This window comes from Crinia signifera, chromosome 2, assembly GCF_055691185.1.
Source record: "Crinia signifera chromosome 2, ASM5569118v1, whole genome shotgun sequence".
Taxonomy (NCBI): Eukaryota; Metazoa; Chordata; class Amphibia; order Anura; family Myobatrachidae; genus Crinia; species Crinia signifera.
This window is the reverse complement of record NC_139218.1, coordinates 97,240,176-97,258,470: the sequence shown is the minus strand read 5'-3', so window position 1 is coordinate 97,258,470 and position 18,295 is coordinate 97,240,176. Positions and strand designations below refer to the sequence as shown.

Sequence of the window (18,295 nt, the reverse complement as noted above, 5' to 3'; positions counted from 1 at the left end):
CATATTTATTCTTATTTTTTTTTTTAACACAGGGCAGCATTGCACGGATCTGACTGATTCGTGCAATGCTGCCACTTCATACGTGTTAAGGTCCAACTGGACAGCAGTCAGATAAAATGGACAAACACTACTTAAGTTAAAGGAGTCGGCTGCATTTTCAGCTACATTACATTATTCCGACACATGCAACTTTTAGGTGCCGATATGGTCTAAACCACAGGGTCTCAAAGTCAGTCTCCTCACAGAATCAAGTGAAATAATTAGCTGCACCTGTGGATCTTTTAAAATGTGTCAGTCAGTTATGAGTGCACCTGTCGGATGACCTGGAAACGTGAACTGTGAGGGATCCTTGAGAAACACTGTTCTAAACCAACAAAATATAAACATGTAGTAGTGTTGGCAAACACACTGGGCAAGAATGAGACAATGATTTTTAATAATAAAAAAAAACATGTACTTGAAAATATATTGTTTGTAATGACTTTTGTATGTTGGTAATGACTGACATTAAAAGAAGACAAAACGCACATAAAATAGGTAATCTCTGTAGTCAACTGCCAGAGCTTTAGTCTACCATAATAACTCGTTAATAAAATAATATATTGCTCAAGCTATATATATATATATATATATATATATATATATATATATATATATATATATATATATGTATGTATATGTAGATGTAAACTTTTGTGTCAACAGCTGTTTCAATGTTGCTGCCATAAGTACTTAAATGCACTGAATAATTCACACACATTTTCATGATCAATTCATGAACAGGGAAGAAAAACACCAATCTATCATTATAAATGTTTACTTTTAAATCTCTGTTTTTGTAACTAGGGTTGTGCCTTCTAGGACCACAAACAATCTTATAAGGGTGTGTAGTAGTGGGTTAGGTGTTGCCTTTGTTTACAACGTTGTGGGTTCAGTTCTCACCTCAGCCTCATACCTTCTGCAGAAAAGATATTTCACAGTAGATAAACAATTGTCTGCCAAATATCTCTCCTATTCTGAAAAACTGGACGTTGCGGAGCTTTTCCTGCCCCAAATGGCAACAGTCTCTCAACCAGCAGGCGGCTTAGGGCACTCTGCGCCAGATTTACTTAGTTTCAGAAACTGATCAATTGGAGAGTGATAAACTACCAGCAAATCAGCTGCTAACTGCCATGTTACACACTGTTGGAAGATAACAGTTAGGAGCTGGATGTATTAAGGCATAAATCAGCAAATTTCACTTTTACTTAACATGGACTTTTGGTTCTGAACTGATCAACTATTTTACAAGACCTATTTAATAAGCCCAATGGGGCCTACACACGTGGAGATGTGCTGAGCATTCTGAGCGATACTAGATCGCTCAGAACGCTCCGCAAGATCTCTCAGCACACAGCAATGTGTCAGCACTGTGTGCTGAGTGAACTGTCAGTGGCAGTGTTCTCTGATGAGAACAATGGCTTTGACCAGCAATCAACTAGATTTATCCAGCATGCTGGATATTAATCACCTGGTGATAGCGACTCGCGGAGCCACACATCACTATCGCTATGACCCCTACACACAGAGCAATGTAGAGGAATTTTCTAAGCAATCTAGTAAGATCGCTTAGAAAATGCCCTGAAATCACCCCATGTGTAGGTCTCGGTAGCTTTATCATAACTTGTTGAAAAATATATTAAGATCCGCTTCCAGCAAAATTATGTACCTTGTCATTTGTAAGAAACACAGATTCAGAAGCTTACCTGTGTGTGGAAATCTGTCGTAGGAGATGATCGGGACCTTTCATGAACGTATTGTGATTTTGGACTCTGTTCAATCCCAGCATCAAGAATGTTATCAGCTGAGTGACATCTTCCAGAATTCTTTCTTTCTAGAGGGTTTTTCTGTTCTTTCCAAGATGCTTGGTATTCTGCAAAAGTGCCTAACCTCTGAGGCTGGTCTGCAATGCTATTATCAGTAGCTTTATAACTAATCCGGTCAGATCCAACTGTAGGATTTTTCTCACTATCAGGTAGCTGGTCAAGTCCTAAAGATGCTGCCCGAGACCTCTCGTCATGCCATGAATCCTGGGCATCTTTTTCATAATAGTTGACATTTTGGGTCTCATATTTCTCTTCAGAAAAACTATGAGGAATAACTTTTTCTGCAGGTGTTGGCTGTGTACACTTGCTTGTCTCCTCAAAGAATTTCCATCTGTCTGCAAAAGATCCAACAGCTCCTTGGGGTGCATTAGACTTTTGTAAATGGGGATTTTGCTCATATATTCCAACTTCATTCATCTTTTCAGGCTCAGAGTAAGACTTCAGTTTTTGCTGTGCTGTAAACCTTTTTCTGCCCCCTATGCGTGACATAATTTGTGAGCTGTTTTCTGATGTATTCTGTTTCGGTTGAACCAGATCATAAGGGTATGAAGTGACATCTGGAAGAAAACCTGGCTTTGAAATGTTATAACCCTGGTTTCTTGGTTCCGGAGAGAGTGAAGGATCAATGATTCCAGGTTCTAGATCTCGACGCTTGAAAGAGGTAGCCCTTAGAACTCTAGCTTGTGCCTCTTTTAAATGGTTCTTGTACGTGCTTGAATAAGACCCATCAGATGAAGGGTTCACACTTTCCATAGAATCATGGTTCCAGTTGTCTGAATTTTCGCCTTCAATTGACTCTGTCAAAGCTGCTGTACTTTTGCTTTTCTGCAGACGAGCCCGCCTTTGTTGAATTTCATTTCTCAGAGTAGTTGCAAAGCGGTCACTCCTTCGAGATTGTTTACCGGATTCTGAGAATGGTTGTTTTTCACTGGTATCTGGGGAGCTAAAGGATTGTTTTCTTCCCTCTTGAGATAAAGAATGTAACATAGGTGTAATCTGAGGTGTTATTCTGCGCTCTTCTTCTTCATTCCAGGAATAATCTTTCTGATGGGACCTGTATTTACTACCCGACACAGCTTTGCTAGAAAACTCAGGCTGGGAAAAATTATTATTGCTATATTGACCCTCATTATAATCCAGATTTTTCCGTTCATTATTACTAAGGTGACCGTCTTTTCGCTCTGTCATTTTTGGACTGTACTTCTGTCTATTTTCTGGTGATGGCAGGTTGTGCTGCTGAGGTAGACCATAACTCATATCTAGGGCAGCAGTGTCTTGCTGAATGGATCTTCTATTTGATAAAATATCTATGTCACCATGCTCTTCTTTATACTGATGTTGAGAAATGGTTCCCTGAGGTGGCTGTTTTGAACCTGCACTGTTACTACAGATCTGTCTATTACTATCCCCCTTCACCCCAATATTGCTTTCAGAAGAGCTAGAGACTCTTGACCGATGTGTATTGTAAACATGTGTTGGGTCATTTACCAACTCACGATTTCCAGAATAAAAGGCCACTTGTTGTGGTTGTGCTTTAACGGATGTTGAGGCGTTTGTATTTTTATAGAAAGTGCTTTCATCACTGTACTGACGTTGGTGATGGTAATTGTAAGAAGGTTGTGCAAAACGCACATCACTGGTGGACTGCGACAATTGTAATCTACTGGAATGGGGTGCATTGTTCTGGTATTTGTCTTGATAGGGTACTACTTGATCCAAATTGATCTCGGACCTGTAGTGAGAATTGCTGATGTGCCTCACATCTACTAGTTTCCTATCTGGTATTCTAACAAGTCTTTGATGATAATCAGCAATTTCAGAATTCCATTCAGATCTTGAATTAGATTGGTTTGCAACATTAAAGTGCGGTGTGCTTGTCAATTCTACATGTGTAGGTGCAGTTTTCTCATGAGTTTTAGTTATGGCATAGCTGTCACTGCGAAGTGGAGGAGGTGGAGGAGGAGGTGAAGAAGTTGTCTTCTTCTTATCAGGTACATGCCAGACTGGTCCAAAGTTTGATCGTCCGGAATGCCTTGAATCAAAGCTATCATCTGTTCTTTGTGGCTTGCTACTGTCGTAGAATGTGGAAGGAGATTGATATTCCTGTCTATCATCTGCTAGTACAGTTTCCTGTAGAAGCTGGCCAGACTTTCGATGTCCTGGTTTTGAATGGTCCCTTTCATTGATTTTACACAATAAATTTTCAGTTGAAGCAGAAGCAGGAGCAGTTTTAGATATGGTTTGATCTGGGGTGATGAAACTGGTATAAAAAGAACCATATGCTGAATCCCTCTTACTCTGGTTACCTAAATAATCTATGCTGTTATTAGATTTGGCAGAAGAAAGTCTTCCCGTTTGGTAGGTTTGATCAATACTGTCCATACTACCCATTGAGCTGAAATGTCCAGAACTTCTCTGCAAGTTGGTTTTGTCCCACGAGTTGGATAAATCATGAGATGAAGAGCTATGGAAAAAAGTATTGACAGTGTTATGGCATTGCTCACAGCAAAGGCAGACAATAGTGGACATACAGTATTACAGAAACACATGATATTGATTTATATTGCACCTATGTTTATGGATTTACAAGTTTTATTAAATTATGATTTGTTGACATGTGTTTTTCTCTGCTTAAAGAAACCATGTTCTAAAGTGTTGTAAAATGTATGCAAATTATTACAAAACTCAGTACAGATATATTTTGGGCAGTATCCAATTAGCCCCAATAGCCAGCATTTATCTCTGCGTGCCTCAAGCATAATCCCCATTATGCAACACTCAGAGCCATCACAACACATGGGTTCAGACACTTATAGTTTATGTGTTATCTCCCAAAATGGGAAATGTTCCTTCTAAAAAAAAGGGCTTGAATTGGATAGCCTGATAATGTCCATCAGTCAAAAAACCATTGGTGGGGGATCTGTTGGGACACCTTACCCACAGACAACTTCATCCTATCAATACTGTATCTTCAGTGCTATATTTTTTGAGGACAGGAACATAGTGAATTCAAATCATGCGTTGATGAATATATATAATTCTGACCAGGGATTTTTACCTAGATATGTACTACAGTATATTTGAATTAAATGAGCTTCTTGAAAAAGTACATACAGCTTTAACAAAACCATAACAGAATCAACGAAATATATGTTTTTCTTTTGTATTATTCTACTAATGGATACTTAAAAAAACAAAACCTCTGTAAATTGACACTACGAACAAAATTGAGCCAGTTGAAAAGCGTGGGTATTCTGTAGTATTTAGGACCTCGCGATAAGTAACTAAAATAAAAACGAAAGCCCCAAACACACTAGATGAATTTTAAATACACACTAAACATTTAATATAAATAGATTCAAAAACAAAAAACAAATGTACAAAGAATTTGGAGATGATCAATAGCTGTTACCTGGAATGGTATCTAGGGTTCCAAGAAGGGTTCAAATTTGAATTTGATAGCTGTGCAGTCAAAGTCTCCATTGGATTTTCAATAAATTTTGTTGAGTGCCAGGAATGAGGTCTATAAGCAATATCATTTTTCCTGAAAAATCAGATTACATTACAGTTAACAAGCAGCAAGATAACATAACTCTGCAGTTGTCATTTGTGTACACGATAGGATCTGGGGGTGGGTTGGACATGCAGGGCTGACTGAGGAGGTCCCTGATGCACACACAAGAGCAGGCATCATAAGCGACATAGGGCCTTATTCTGGTTAATTTGCTCGGGCGCGAAATCGCCCCGAGAACCGATGTTTTGCATATAAGCAGCAGCATTTCTGCGCACGTGCATATGATGGGAAAGAGCGAACTCGGTGTAAAATCTGTTTGTCGAGCACACGCTCCCTGCCTTCCGAGCGGGGGGTGGAGAGGGACGTGGGGTGCTGGCCAGGGGAATTAGCATACGCGTACGCCCAGTGTTTCATGGGCGTTCCCATGAAAAAGCTGGGCGTACATATGGTAATGCGGTCGGGATGCACGTGCGGGGGATGGGCAGCTGACTTAACCGGATGTCAGCTGCCCGCCCATATCACTGCATTTCTTCGCTCATATGTATGAGTGGTCTGGACCACCCGTACATGTGTGTGTGCAGTGACCATCGAAAGATGGGGGAGGTTCCCACTGGCATGCAAATGGATGTTTATGTAAAACATCCATTCGCGTGCCAGATGAACGAACCCGGGGTACGAATGGGGGTGGGCGTACCACCATTCTCTGGGCGGGGTCTGGATGACTCGCAAGGGGGCAAATTCGCCCGAGTCAACCAAAATAAAGGCCATAGTGCGCACACACTAACCGATTTGCACAAAAATTTTGGTATGACTGCTTGTTATCATGCATACAATTTGGAATATCGTTTAGTGTGTATGTACTATAAGAGCTGATTGTTCCTAAATATACTACATCACTGAAACTACTGTAGTTACCGGCTATAACAGCATCATCTGCCTACTCATATTACAGGAACCAAATTCATGGAAGGAGGCAATGAAGTCACTAGGAATGTTCTAGATCACTGATGAACTTTATGACCTATATTTCTGAGGCAGGAACAGGACTCAGTAGTTCTTGCTTTCTATTGACTTTAGAAGTGGTTGCCTTATGAATATGCACATCTATGTTGTAATTTGTGGGTAACTAAGGGTAACCTATAACCGATCTATACTTAATAGATTACAGCTATTGTTAAACTACAAGCGATCATAGTGCAAGAGAAATATACATGTAAGCCTGTACAGACCCATTGCAATCTTCTTAGGAAGACCTGTAGCCAATATAACATATGTCACAAACAGATGCGATAAGCATTGAAAAATTATAAAGTGGAGAGTGATAACCAACCAACCAGCTTCTGTCAATTTTTAAACACAGCCAGTAACATGTGAGGAGACGTATTCTCACAGCACATACTGTGCCGCTATAGCACTCCTTGCTTCGGATCATTACTGAGGCCAAGTAGTTAAGTACACCAACAAGATGCAAGATGTATTCACAGATGAGAGAAAACTTCCCAGTCTGGCCTGCTTTAGCATACAGCGTATCAGCCTAGTGCTGACGAGCTGTGTCTCCCTGTCTGGCAGTCTCCAGTACGGAAGTGTGACATCTAGCTTCTAACACGAGATCACCTGCACAGCCCAGAACAGTCAGCCACCACAGTCAGAGACGGCACTGTCCCTGTTGTGAAGAAACGTCAATGACACCTGCAGCTGTTGAAATCAACAGCTGCAGGTGTCAGTGAGTTCAGTGGCACTGCACATTGGAGCATATCTTTTGGATAGCAGTGCCAATATAGACATGGGTACACACCGCCAGTGTTAAACATGAAGGGAATCAGAATAATGTGTGCTGATTCCGTTTTATTATGAACCCTTCAACATCTACCCCATGGCAGTTAGGAGATGGTACTATAACTCTCCACCGTATCACTTTTCAAGGCTTAGTACGTATGGGCCTAATTGTTTCAGACCCAGTTATTCAGGGGGACAGACTGGAAAAGCTCATCCCATAAGACTGAATATTTCCTCTCAGCCAGTGGCCCCATACAAATACTGATGTGGTTAATGGCTGACTATTTTCTTTCGGGCATATTTTAGACTCCCGTATAAAAGTGATTATTGAACAATATGGTATAAAATGGACTTGTTTCCTGACAAAGTTGCCATGAGCAGCCAGTTTATGTAACGCTGCTGTACACATATAACATATTACTGTAGAAGTGATTGAGACCACTCCATGCAACTTACTGTACATGAAATAACACTATCCTCCTGAACGGGGTCCGGATGATAGACCTATAGACATTGCCAAAAGGTCAACAAGAAAAATGGTTGACATTGTAATAGTCGAAACTTGAACAGATTGACATTAGTTTTTCACTCTTTACAATCCATGCCTGTAGCATGGCAAGCAAAGTCAGCCAAGCAAGGGTATGCTATACACAAACTGGAAGCCCATGTCGACAGGTATCAACACTGACCATGAAAATCCAAGTCAACTGGTTTATTTGGTGACTTTGCTTGTGTCAACCTCTTGTCAATGTTTACCTGGTGCATGTTGACCATATGGTCATAATATGATTGACAGTCAACCTAGATCAATGGTTCTCAAACTCGGTCCTCAGGACCCGACACAGTTCACGTTTTCCAGGCCACCCGACCGGTGCACTCAGTACTCACTGAAACATTTTACAAAGTTATTATAAAAAATAATTTCACTTGATTCTGCTGGAGACATGCACTGTGTGGGGTCCTGAGGATTGACTTTGAGAACCTGTGACCTAGACACTGTAGACCTTTCCATCCACACCCTCCTGAACTGTACAAGCACTGGCTTGTGACATATCTGCCTTAATACAGTACATGTATCTAAATTAAATCAAATATAAAAAAAGAACGGTTGTTAAGTTACAAAACATATACTTAAGAAATCCTAAGAGACAGAACTCAGGATTCTGGACATAGCATGTAACATGATTACCTACATGAATACAAGCTGTTGTAGTATTGAATTTGCTTTTTTAGGCTCTTTAGTTATACACTTCCAGCAAGACCGCATCGTTACTATCAATATATTTAGGCCTGAACAGGGAATATTATTATTAGGTGTTTTTTTGTTTTTGTTTTTTTGGAGCACCAAGTGCTATCAGTGGATAATGGTTTCTAGTATCAGCAGCGGTCAGACTACAGCAGCACTATAGATAACGCTAGTATATGAAATGTATGTAACAGTCCAAAAACTATCACACCAATACCACTAGAACTACAGTACAGTACATTACAACAAAAGCACAATAAGGACACAAAGGGCACTATGAGGTTACTACCAAGCACACATCATCACATGACAAGGACGATGCATTGTACATCGATACTGTACCTCATAGAACTTCTCAAGACGTTCATGAGAAAACTCCTGGCCACCAGTAGATCTTTATCTGATGGCATGTTCTTTGTTAGAATATTCACCACCACCTGCCTTGTCCTGAGCGGGCAAGCAATAAAAGGGACAAACCAGTCTGAGTTGTAGAACCAATGAAAGTAAAACTGGCACTTCTTCAGTGCTACATTGACGTGCCCCAAGTGTTGTAATGAAGCACATAAATGGTATGACTTACAGTACAGGATACTATTCTGCTGAAGAAATTAATTTCTGCTTGTTCTGTGGCGCTGGCTAACAAGGCATCAGCTGCCTAGTGCAGAATAGGCTTTATACTTGCCACACAGGCATTGGCTTAAGTGCATCTACTGTAAATTTTCAATTCACGTGGGCTTGCTGAACAAGAAAGCAGTGTTTGCAGAGAATAACTTTACACAGGCAGAGAGGAGGGATGTGTGAGGTAAAAAGAGTAGAAGAATCTAGTTTTAGGAAATGTGTGAAAATTGCCGGAATGAGAATGTGGTAATGGAAGGCAATATCTTGCGGTTCTGAGGCATTTGCACTTGAATTTGTACCAAACTTGAGCTGTCTATGGTTTGCCTTTATTTTTAATGGAGCTTCTCCACAGCCATATTGTACTTCACTATTATATTCACTCAGAGCAAGTACTAAAAAAAAAGTGTCACACAATCTGCCAATGATCCTTCACACTCTTAACAAATCTAAGGAATAAATTATACTGTAGTGACAAAAACATTTATAGAGAGGACAGGCTTTGTGCTAGGAAGACAGAATCTACATCCTACACAGTGCACCTCTCTGCCAACTGAGGCAAGCTATCAGTTTGTGGCAGCTATCAGCCAGGCACCATAGAGTGCATAGATTGGGCCACTGGTGCTAAACCAAAACACAGTTCTCAGGGCACATTGCACATGCTTAAACATAAAAAAGCCCTCCAGCAACACAATATACTTTTCTCAACACAAAATTAAAATGTAATTCTATACAGTGATGGCAAAATTCTTTATCTTCTACTCTATATTCACCATAGTTGAACAGTGATTAGAATTCTGACGCGAGATCACGAGCTTGATTCCAACCAGCTACTGCAAATAGAAGGCTGAGGAAAATTTCGGATCTAGTTACCATACCGAACATTGCTGACAATGGGGCAGATGTATTAAGCTTTAACAAGAGATAAATGCAAGGGTGATAAGGGGCGGGATGTATTAATATACATCGCCACCCTTCGCCTGCCAGCCGCCGCGATGCTACCGCATATGTACTAACATATGCGGCTAGCATCGGGTTGCGGTGACGGAGACCCCCGCGATACCTGTGATGTGGTCTGCGGGGGTCTCCGTCACATCCCGGCGGCTGCCAGTGTCCCCCTGCGTATCCTCCTCCCCCCTGCAGCCGGATGTCCTCCCGGCTGTGACACCTGCTGGGGGAGGACTAGATCAAAGGAGGACGGGAGGGGGGGGCGCGGGGGGGGGGCTTCTATAGGGTGGGGATACCCTGCCAGGCGAAGACTGGGTGGACGGGTATTGGTACATAGGAAAATGCGGTAAAACCCCCGGTTTACCGCATATACCCTTTAGTACATCCCACCGAAGGAGAGATAAACGTCCAGCCAATCACCTGCCAACTGCCATGTTACAGGCTGTGTTTGAAAAAAGTCAGTAAGGAGCTGATTGACTGGACATTTATCTCTCCTTATTACACTTGAATTTATCTCTTGTTAAAGCTTAATACATCTGCCCCATTACCGGCACCAGAATCCCCACTGTCGCATTTCGATTGTAAGAATGCTGGGGCGGGTTTGGTTTAGACTGAGGGAGGTTAGGTACAAAGAAATAGGGTTAGGCAGTAAGGGGGTACAGATAGGGCTAGGCTGTGATGGGAAGAGGGTTAGCATACTTATCTAAAAGGTGTTGGGAATATGATGTTTGGGATGTCACAGTCGACCTTCTGACCGCTGGCAGCATGCATATGGTGGTAAAAGTGTGTACCACAATAGTCTTCCAAAACGTAATTTAAACCCACTATTCACCCTATTAATAAAGTAACCTGGGATTAAACCTCTCAAGATACATTGGGTGAGATTTAATAGGATGAGAGATTCAGAAAGTGAGAGATTTTGTGAGAAATCTCCAGTTTTTTTAAAGCCGCAATCATTTACACTGCAAAATCAAACTGATTTTGCAGTGTAGATGATTGCCGCTTTAAAAAAATATGGAGATTTCTCACAAAATCTCTCACTTTCTGAATCTCTCATCCTATTAAATCTCACCCATTATGTCTTATTATACACAGTGCCCATGGGCCTAATTCAGACTGAATTTGGGCGAGTTATTTTGTTTCTGTGCAGGGTAAATATTGCCTGTTTTAGATTTACACTGTAATATAGATTTCAGTGTTAACACACCTCACCCAAATCTACTTCTCCTTGCACATGGTACATTTACCACACCTACAGTGCAACATGGTTTTATCCATTAGAGGAAAAAAAATGAGCTTTGCGATCCAGTCTAAATTAAGCTCCATATTCGGAAAAAGCATAGCAAATGTCAATTATATGACATTTCTATTTATTGCCATATCTGTATGCAGTGTTCTGCATCCCTGGATTGTATTAGCTCTCACGGCAGCTGCCAGCCTCCTGGTAGTTACATTCCATTAAATGTATAGTTAGAACAATTATTGCCTTCTCCTAAAATATAAATTGTCGATAGCCATGTAAAGCTTAGTGGAGACCCCACATACAGACAATGAGAACCACAGGGCAATCACCCATATATGTTTAACCCAGCCTGAATATATTCCATTTACAACCCCTAAACTTGCTATCAGACAGTTATCAACCAAAGTACGCTTCCCTCCTTCTTTTATCAAAAGTACCAATCTGCATTAAGTGCGTTTTATGAAATCCAAACAAAATCAAATCCACTGCCAAGATCCAGTTTACAATCTACTTCCACATCAAATTAGTTTGGAATGGTCGGTCCTTTAAAAACAGAAAAACAACATGTTGACTCTGTTATTACTTTGGTTACAAAAATATATTTCTAGATATCATCTCCTATAGTTCCTTCTTATAAAACTTTCAAACCACCCATGCAGGATCACTGTTCTAATCTCCTGGGTTATATGGTTTAAGTATTCAAAAGAAAAAATAGATTTATTTGTAACTACAATAGCACCAAATAACTGTTATGAAAAATACAAACATGTACATAAATATTATGCAATTTCTGCCAACACTGATAACTAGTTAAACGTAATATAGTTCAATCTCCCCATACTCATTCTAGAACCAGTCAGCAGCCTGCCACTAAAAAATAAATGGTACAAAAAATATGATCATCAGAACTCACAAACATAAAGAAAGTATTGTTTTGAGCGGTTTTACTTACTGGAAATGTTGGGTTAAATATTGTAAAGCACCCTTTTATGTTTTCTTCCCCTAAGTATGCCTAACAGTAATGGGAAGCAGCCAACATCAAGGTTTAACTACAGTTTGTTTATAAGTTAAACCCTGCCCTCTTGTGGCCTAATCACAGAACTGACAGCACAGTAAAGTATTCTTAGATAGTGAGGACTTGATACGTACTACTAGGGGCTGGTAGTCAAAGACGTACACTGATTATTTGATTTGGGTGTAGTGTAGCTGTGAGTGAAATGTGAAGAGAAGAGATCTTAGATGACAGGAGGGAAGAGGGCCCTGCACTGAAGAGCTTACAATCTAGGCACACTACTGTACATTATTATAATTATTTTTTTTATTAACAGTTATTTATATAGCACACACATATTCTGCAATGCTTTACAGATAGTATTTTTTAACATTCACCTCAGTGCCCCATTTGAGTTTACAATCTATGTTCCCTACCACATGCACACAATCATTGTAGAGTTAATTTTGTTGGGAGCCAATTAACCTACCAGTATAATTTGGATTGTGGAAGGAAACCGGAGTACCCGGAGGACACCCACACAAGCACAGGGAGAACATACAAACTCCACACAGCCGTGGGCATGGTGGGATTTGAACATTTTGTCATGAGACTTACACAAAAAACGATACAGTAAGTTTAACCATTGGCGGTTTTTACCTATGGGCTGCAGCCACCCACAGTTAAATTAACCACTTGGTGAAGCCAAATGCAGTCTGTGAGACTGCACTGGCTTTGCTGTGACTGGCAGTGATTTCAAACTTGCCAGTCCCCTAAGGCAATCCATTTGGAGTTGTTCCCTCCCACCCGGGATGACACTCTATGGGCTGCTGCGGGGCAGCCCATGAAACAAGTTATACGTATGCGCAGTACAGCGCATTATACTGCACACATGCCGGACCCCGGACCATCAATACGCTTCTATGGTCTGCTTCCGAAGCAGCCCATAGAGGCTGGGGGCTAGCGCATGCGCAGTACTGAAGCAGCCCATAGAGGCTGGGGGCTAGCGCATGCGCAGTACTGAATATGCTACTGCGTATACGCTCGTTCCATTATGGGGATCAGGACCAGCAGGTGACCGCAGTGGTGGGGATCAGCGGAGGGGGCGGCAACCCCTCTCCTCCGCAGAGGTAAGAGCTGCCACTGAGCCTAACATTAATTGGGTAATTTAAAATAAAACAAATTTGAAAAAAATTGTCATCGCCAACTTGTATAAATACAATTTTATTTATTTATTTACAGTTTCTTATATAGCGCCAAAGATTTCGTTGTGCTTTACAATTGTTGACTGTGATAAATCAAACTGGGTAACAACAGACAGACTTGGAGATAGGAGGGCCCTGCTGCGAGCTTACAATCTATAGGGACATAGGAGGGAAACACAAGGACAGGCACCAGTAATAGCATAGCAGTCCCACCAAGTTACAAGTCCAGAAGGGAAGCTACATAATACATAAGTGCCTCAGAGGGTTAGGAGTGTGGTAATTAAATATGATAGGCTTGCCTAAAGAGTTGAGTTTTCAGGCAACACTTGAAAGTTTGTAGGCTAGTGGAGAGTCAAGCACATTCCATAGGATGGGAGCAGCCCGATGAAAGTCCTGTAATAGTGAATGGGAGCTAGTGATCCCTGCAAAAGAGAGACTCAGATCTTGTACAGAGTGGAGTGGTCGAGATGGGAGAAATTTTGAGATAAGTAAAGAGATATACTGTATGCTGGTGTAGTATGGTTAATAGCTTTATATGTTAGTAGAAGTATTTTAGGTACTCTTTACTTAGAAGGGCGCCCACGATTTTGATCGTGGGCATCGTTAGTAAAAAATCTCGGGCATCTCGGACATTGAATGCACTAAAAAATCGGGTGCGATCAACCGACGAGATGCCCGAGATTTCCCATAGGGAACAATGTTAAATGTCTCAATTGACCCAATTTTCCTGTTCAATGCCTCAATGGACCCGATTTTTCCATAGGAAACAATGTTAAATGGGCCACAGAGGCCAAATAGGCACCCTGAAGTGTATAATGGCCACCCGAATTGTTAACGCCACCCCACGATCAACGTCAACCCGACGCGTGGCGAGCGCAGCGAGCCCGCGAGGGGCGGCGGTACGCGTCCTACGACCTTTTCATACCCCCACTATCCACGTCGGCGTGGAGTTGAGAATAGAAAGTGTGGCGAGCGCAGCGAGCCACCGAGCCCGAAGCGTGGCGAGCGCAGCGAGCCCCACGAGGGTACGCGGACAGCTGTGAAGCCCGCGAGGGGACGCGGATACCTGTGAAGGTATCCGCGTCCCCTCGCGGGGCTCGCCACGCTTCGGGCTCGGTGGCTCGCTGCGCTCGCCACACTTTCTATTCTCAACTCCACGCCGACGTGGATAGTGGGGGTATGAAAAGGTCGTAGGACGCGTACCGCCGCCCCTCGCGGGCTCGCTGCGCTCGCCACGCTTCGGGTTGACGTTGATCGTGGGGTGGCGTTAACAATTCGGGTGCCCATTATTCACTTCAGGGTGCCTATTTGGCCTCTGTGGCCCATTTAACATTGTTTCCTATGGAAAAATTGGGTCAATTGAGGCATTGAACAGGAAAATCGGGTCAATTGAGACATTTAACATTGTTCCCTATGGGAAATCTCGGGCATCTCGTCTGTCGCATCGCACCCGATTTTTTAGTGCATTCAATGCCCGAGATGGCCGAGATGGGCGCCCTTCTAAGTAAAGAGTACCGTATTTTATATTGAAAACGGTAAAATAGTGGATCAGCAGGCGATGAGCATCTTGCTAGGAAGATCAGCCTAGCAGCAGCATTTAGAATGGATTGCAATGGCGAGAGTCTGTTCTTGGGAAGACCAATTAGGAGACTATTGCAATAGTGAATGCAGGATATGAGTGCATGGATAAGAGATTTAGTAGAGTCTTGTGTAAGATAGGGTCATATTTTGGATATGGTTTTTTTTGAGGCATGCAACATTTGGAGACAGATTGAATGTGGGGAACAAAGGACAGTTCAGAGACGAGGATGATCCCAGGCAACAAGCTTGTGGGGTAGGGTAGATTGTCGAGTTGTCAACAGTTATGGAGCTATCAGGATGGTAACTATTCTTGGCTGGTGGAAATACAATTAATTCTGTTTAGGAAATATTGAGTTTGAGGTGGTGAGAAGACATCCAAGATGAGATGGCAGAGAGGCATTCAGAGACTCGGCCCAAAACCACTGGTGACATTTCAGTACCATCCACATACAAGTGATACTGAAATCTGAAAGAGCTGATTGGTTTGCCAAGAGATGAGGTATAGATTGAGAAAAGCAGAGAACCTAAAACCGAGCCTTGTGGAACTCCGACTGACAGAGGCAGTGAAGAGGAGTAGAGTCAGAGAAGAGAACACTAAAAGAGCGATCAAATAGGTAAGATGAGAACCAGGAAAGGGCTGTTTCGTTAAGACCTAGGTTAGGTAGTGTAGTGTTTGTATGAGAAGTGTGTGTTCAACAGTGTCAAACACAGCAGAAAGATCTAGAAGAATAAGTAGTGAGCAATGGCCTTTGGACTTAACAGTGACCAGATTATCCACCACTTTAGTCAGTACTGTCTCAGCGGAGTGTTGGGAACAGAAGCATGACTGAAGTGAGTCTAATACGGTGTGAGAGTTAAGAAAGTATGTGAGTCGAGAGTAGACAAGTCTATCTTGGAGAGGCATGGGAGCTGAGTGATAGGATGGTAGTTAGAGAGAGAGAGTTAGGGTCAGAATTGTGTTTTTCTCAGAATGGGAGTAATCACTGCATGTTTGAAAAGAGAAGGAAAAGTACCAGTAGCAAGAGAGAGATTGGAGATTCTAGTTAAGGTTGGGATAAGCACAGGAGATAGAGTTTTAATGACTTGAGCAGGAATAGGATCAGGAGGAGAGGTAGTGGAGTAGGAGGATAAGAAGAGTATGGACACTTTTTTTTCATTTGTGGGCGCAAATGAAGAGAAAGTGCCAGAGGGTTCAGGTGGGGAAGTAAGTAGGTTAGAGGCTGCAGAAGAGTATACCATTTCATCTTGGATGTTATCAATCTTTTCCTTAAAATAGAAAGCAAGTTCTTGTGCACTGATGGTAGCTGGTGGCGGAGGAGGGGGAGGGTACAGCAGAGACCTAAATTTGTTAAAAAGTCACTTAGGGTTGGTGGCATGAGAAGAGATGAGAGATTGGAAGTATGTTTGTTTGCAGTAGGAGTGGTAAATAGTCTTATTTGTGAATAAATCACTCAGATTACAATATTTACGCCATTGGCGTTCTACTTTACGTGACTGATTTCGTAGTTGTCTTGTTATTTTGGAATGCCACGGTTGCCATTTAAGCCTGCATGGGATGTAATGGGAAGCTGGAGCCACTTCATCAAGGGCTGTTTCAAGAGTCTGGTACAGGTGAGAAACAGCATAGTCAGGAGACATAAATGTAGAAATTGGTGAGAGCTGTTGTTGCAGAGAGGTGGAAAGTTGTGGAAAGTTAATTGCGTTGGTATTTCTGCGGGTTAGAGGAGGCTTGCTTGATTTCAATGTCAGTGAGCTTGGGATAATGGAGCAGAGTGAGAGGGTTATGAGGTTGTGATCAGAGAGAGGGAATGGAGTGTTAGTAAAATCAGAGACTGAGCACAGCCTGGTGAAAACAAGGTCTAGGCAGTGGTCTTCCTCATGAGTAGAGGAGTCAGACCACTGGGAGAGGCCAAGAGAGGAGGTTACAGAGAGGAGTTTGGAAGCATACAGAGATTGTGGACTCTCAATAGTGATATTGAAGTCACCCAAGATGATAGTGGAGATGTCAGAGGATAATAAGAGGGGGAGCCAGGCAGAGAAATCTTCCAGAAATTGAGGTTTGTGAAACCCAGGTGGGGGACAGATAGCAGCAACACGCAGAGACAAAGGGGAAAAATCCTAAAAGAGTGAACGTCAACTGATGTGAATGTGAGTGAAGGAACTGGTGGTAGAACGGAGTATCTGAAGGCATTTGACAGTAATATAACTACCCCACCAACTTTAAGTTACCAGGCATGGAGGTGTGAGTGAAGTGGAAACCAACATGTTACAGTGCTGCAGGCGAGGCCGTGTCTGATTGTGTGAGCCAGGTTTCTGCAATAGCCAGCAGGGTGAAGTGGTCAGAGATGAAGAGGTCGAGGATGGATGTTAATTCTAAACAGAGCCTGCATTCAATAGGGCAGATTTAAGCTGGTAGTCAGATGTGGATGTGAAAGTACAAGTAGAGAAGTGAGTAAAAAAGCTCATTTATTAGATGGTAATAGATAACAGAAGGAGCAATGTGCACATAGTAGTAAGTGCCAGCGAGATTATAGGATGGATGAAGTTTGGTGAGAATTCCATGTAATGAAATGAGAAGTAGCAGTTTGGTGAGCATGATGTGATAGTGTGTATGTTAGAGACAGAGTTAAATAGAATGGATAAGTTAAGCATGTAACTTTCTAACCATTCAAGTTGAGGCAAGTCCTTCGAAGCCGCGATGATAGTGTTCAAATATAATGCAATGCAGCAGAAACTGTATATTGCATGAAGATGCGTTTTGCTGCAGTAGTGATTCGACCTGTGCTTTAACACCATTGGGCAAGGGAGATCCCTTGCCTCTTCCCATCCCCTAAGCGATGGCAACATGCCTCCTTTTTTTGCACACTACATGGGGTTTTTCACTTTATTTGTCCCGATTTTCAACACAGTTAACATGAACACTGAAACGTAGCACCACTGCGCTCGCCATGGTTCGGGCAAAGTGCCTCGCTGCGCTTGGCACACTATTTTATTCTCCCACCTTAATGCATGTCAACCTAGTGGTGTCAACCTAATGCTTGTAGACCTAGTGACCGTTTTCCAAAGCGGGTTGCTGCCTATAAATGGCATCAGACAGATAGCCTGCAAACTATGCAACATGCGCAAAGTGCTGAAAATCAGTACTTTGCGCTGAAGGTCTCACGTGCAACAGCACATGAATGACCCCCCATAGTGCATCACGTTCCTAAACGGAATTAGTCCGTATTAATTTAAAAACTACTGAACCACTTTTAACCCCTTCACGACATTTGACGTATATATACGTCTTGGCCGGGAAGTACTTCCCGACA

At 42.2% G+C, this 18,295-nt stretch overlaps 1 protein-coding gene across 4 annotated transcripts in view; it reads right to left on the bottom strand.

Moving 5' to 3' along the window:
- SHROOM2 (shroom family member 2) overlaps positions 1 to 18,295 on the bottom strand; it is a 206,126-nt gene that overhangs the window by 74,794 nt on the left and 113,037 nt on the right. For 2 of the 4 annotated variants that reach the window (XM_083172583.1, XM_083172582.1), the window contains exons 3-5: positions 8,744 to 8,848; positions 5,278 to 5,409; positions 1,746 to 4,329 (exon numbers count right to left, since the gene is read on the bottom strand). In XM_083172583.1, coding sequence (XP_083028709.1) covers positions 1,746 to 4,329; positions 5,278 to 5,409; positions 8,744 to 8,848 — 2,821 coding nt within the window. The remainder of the gene's footprint in view (positions 1 to 1,745; positions 4,330 to 5,277; positions 5,410 to 8,743; positions 8,849 to 18,295) is intronic. The other 2 variants (XM_083172584.1, XM_083172585.1) reach the window with 1 other exon arrangement.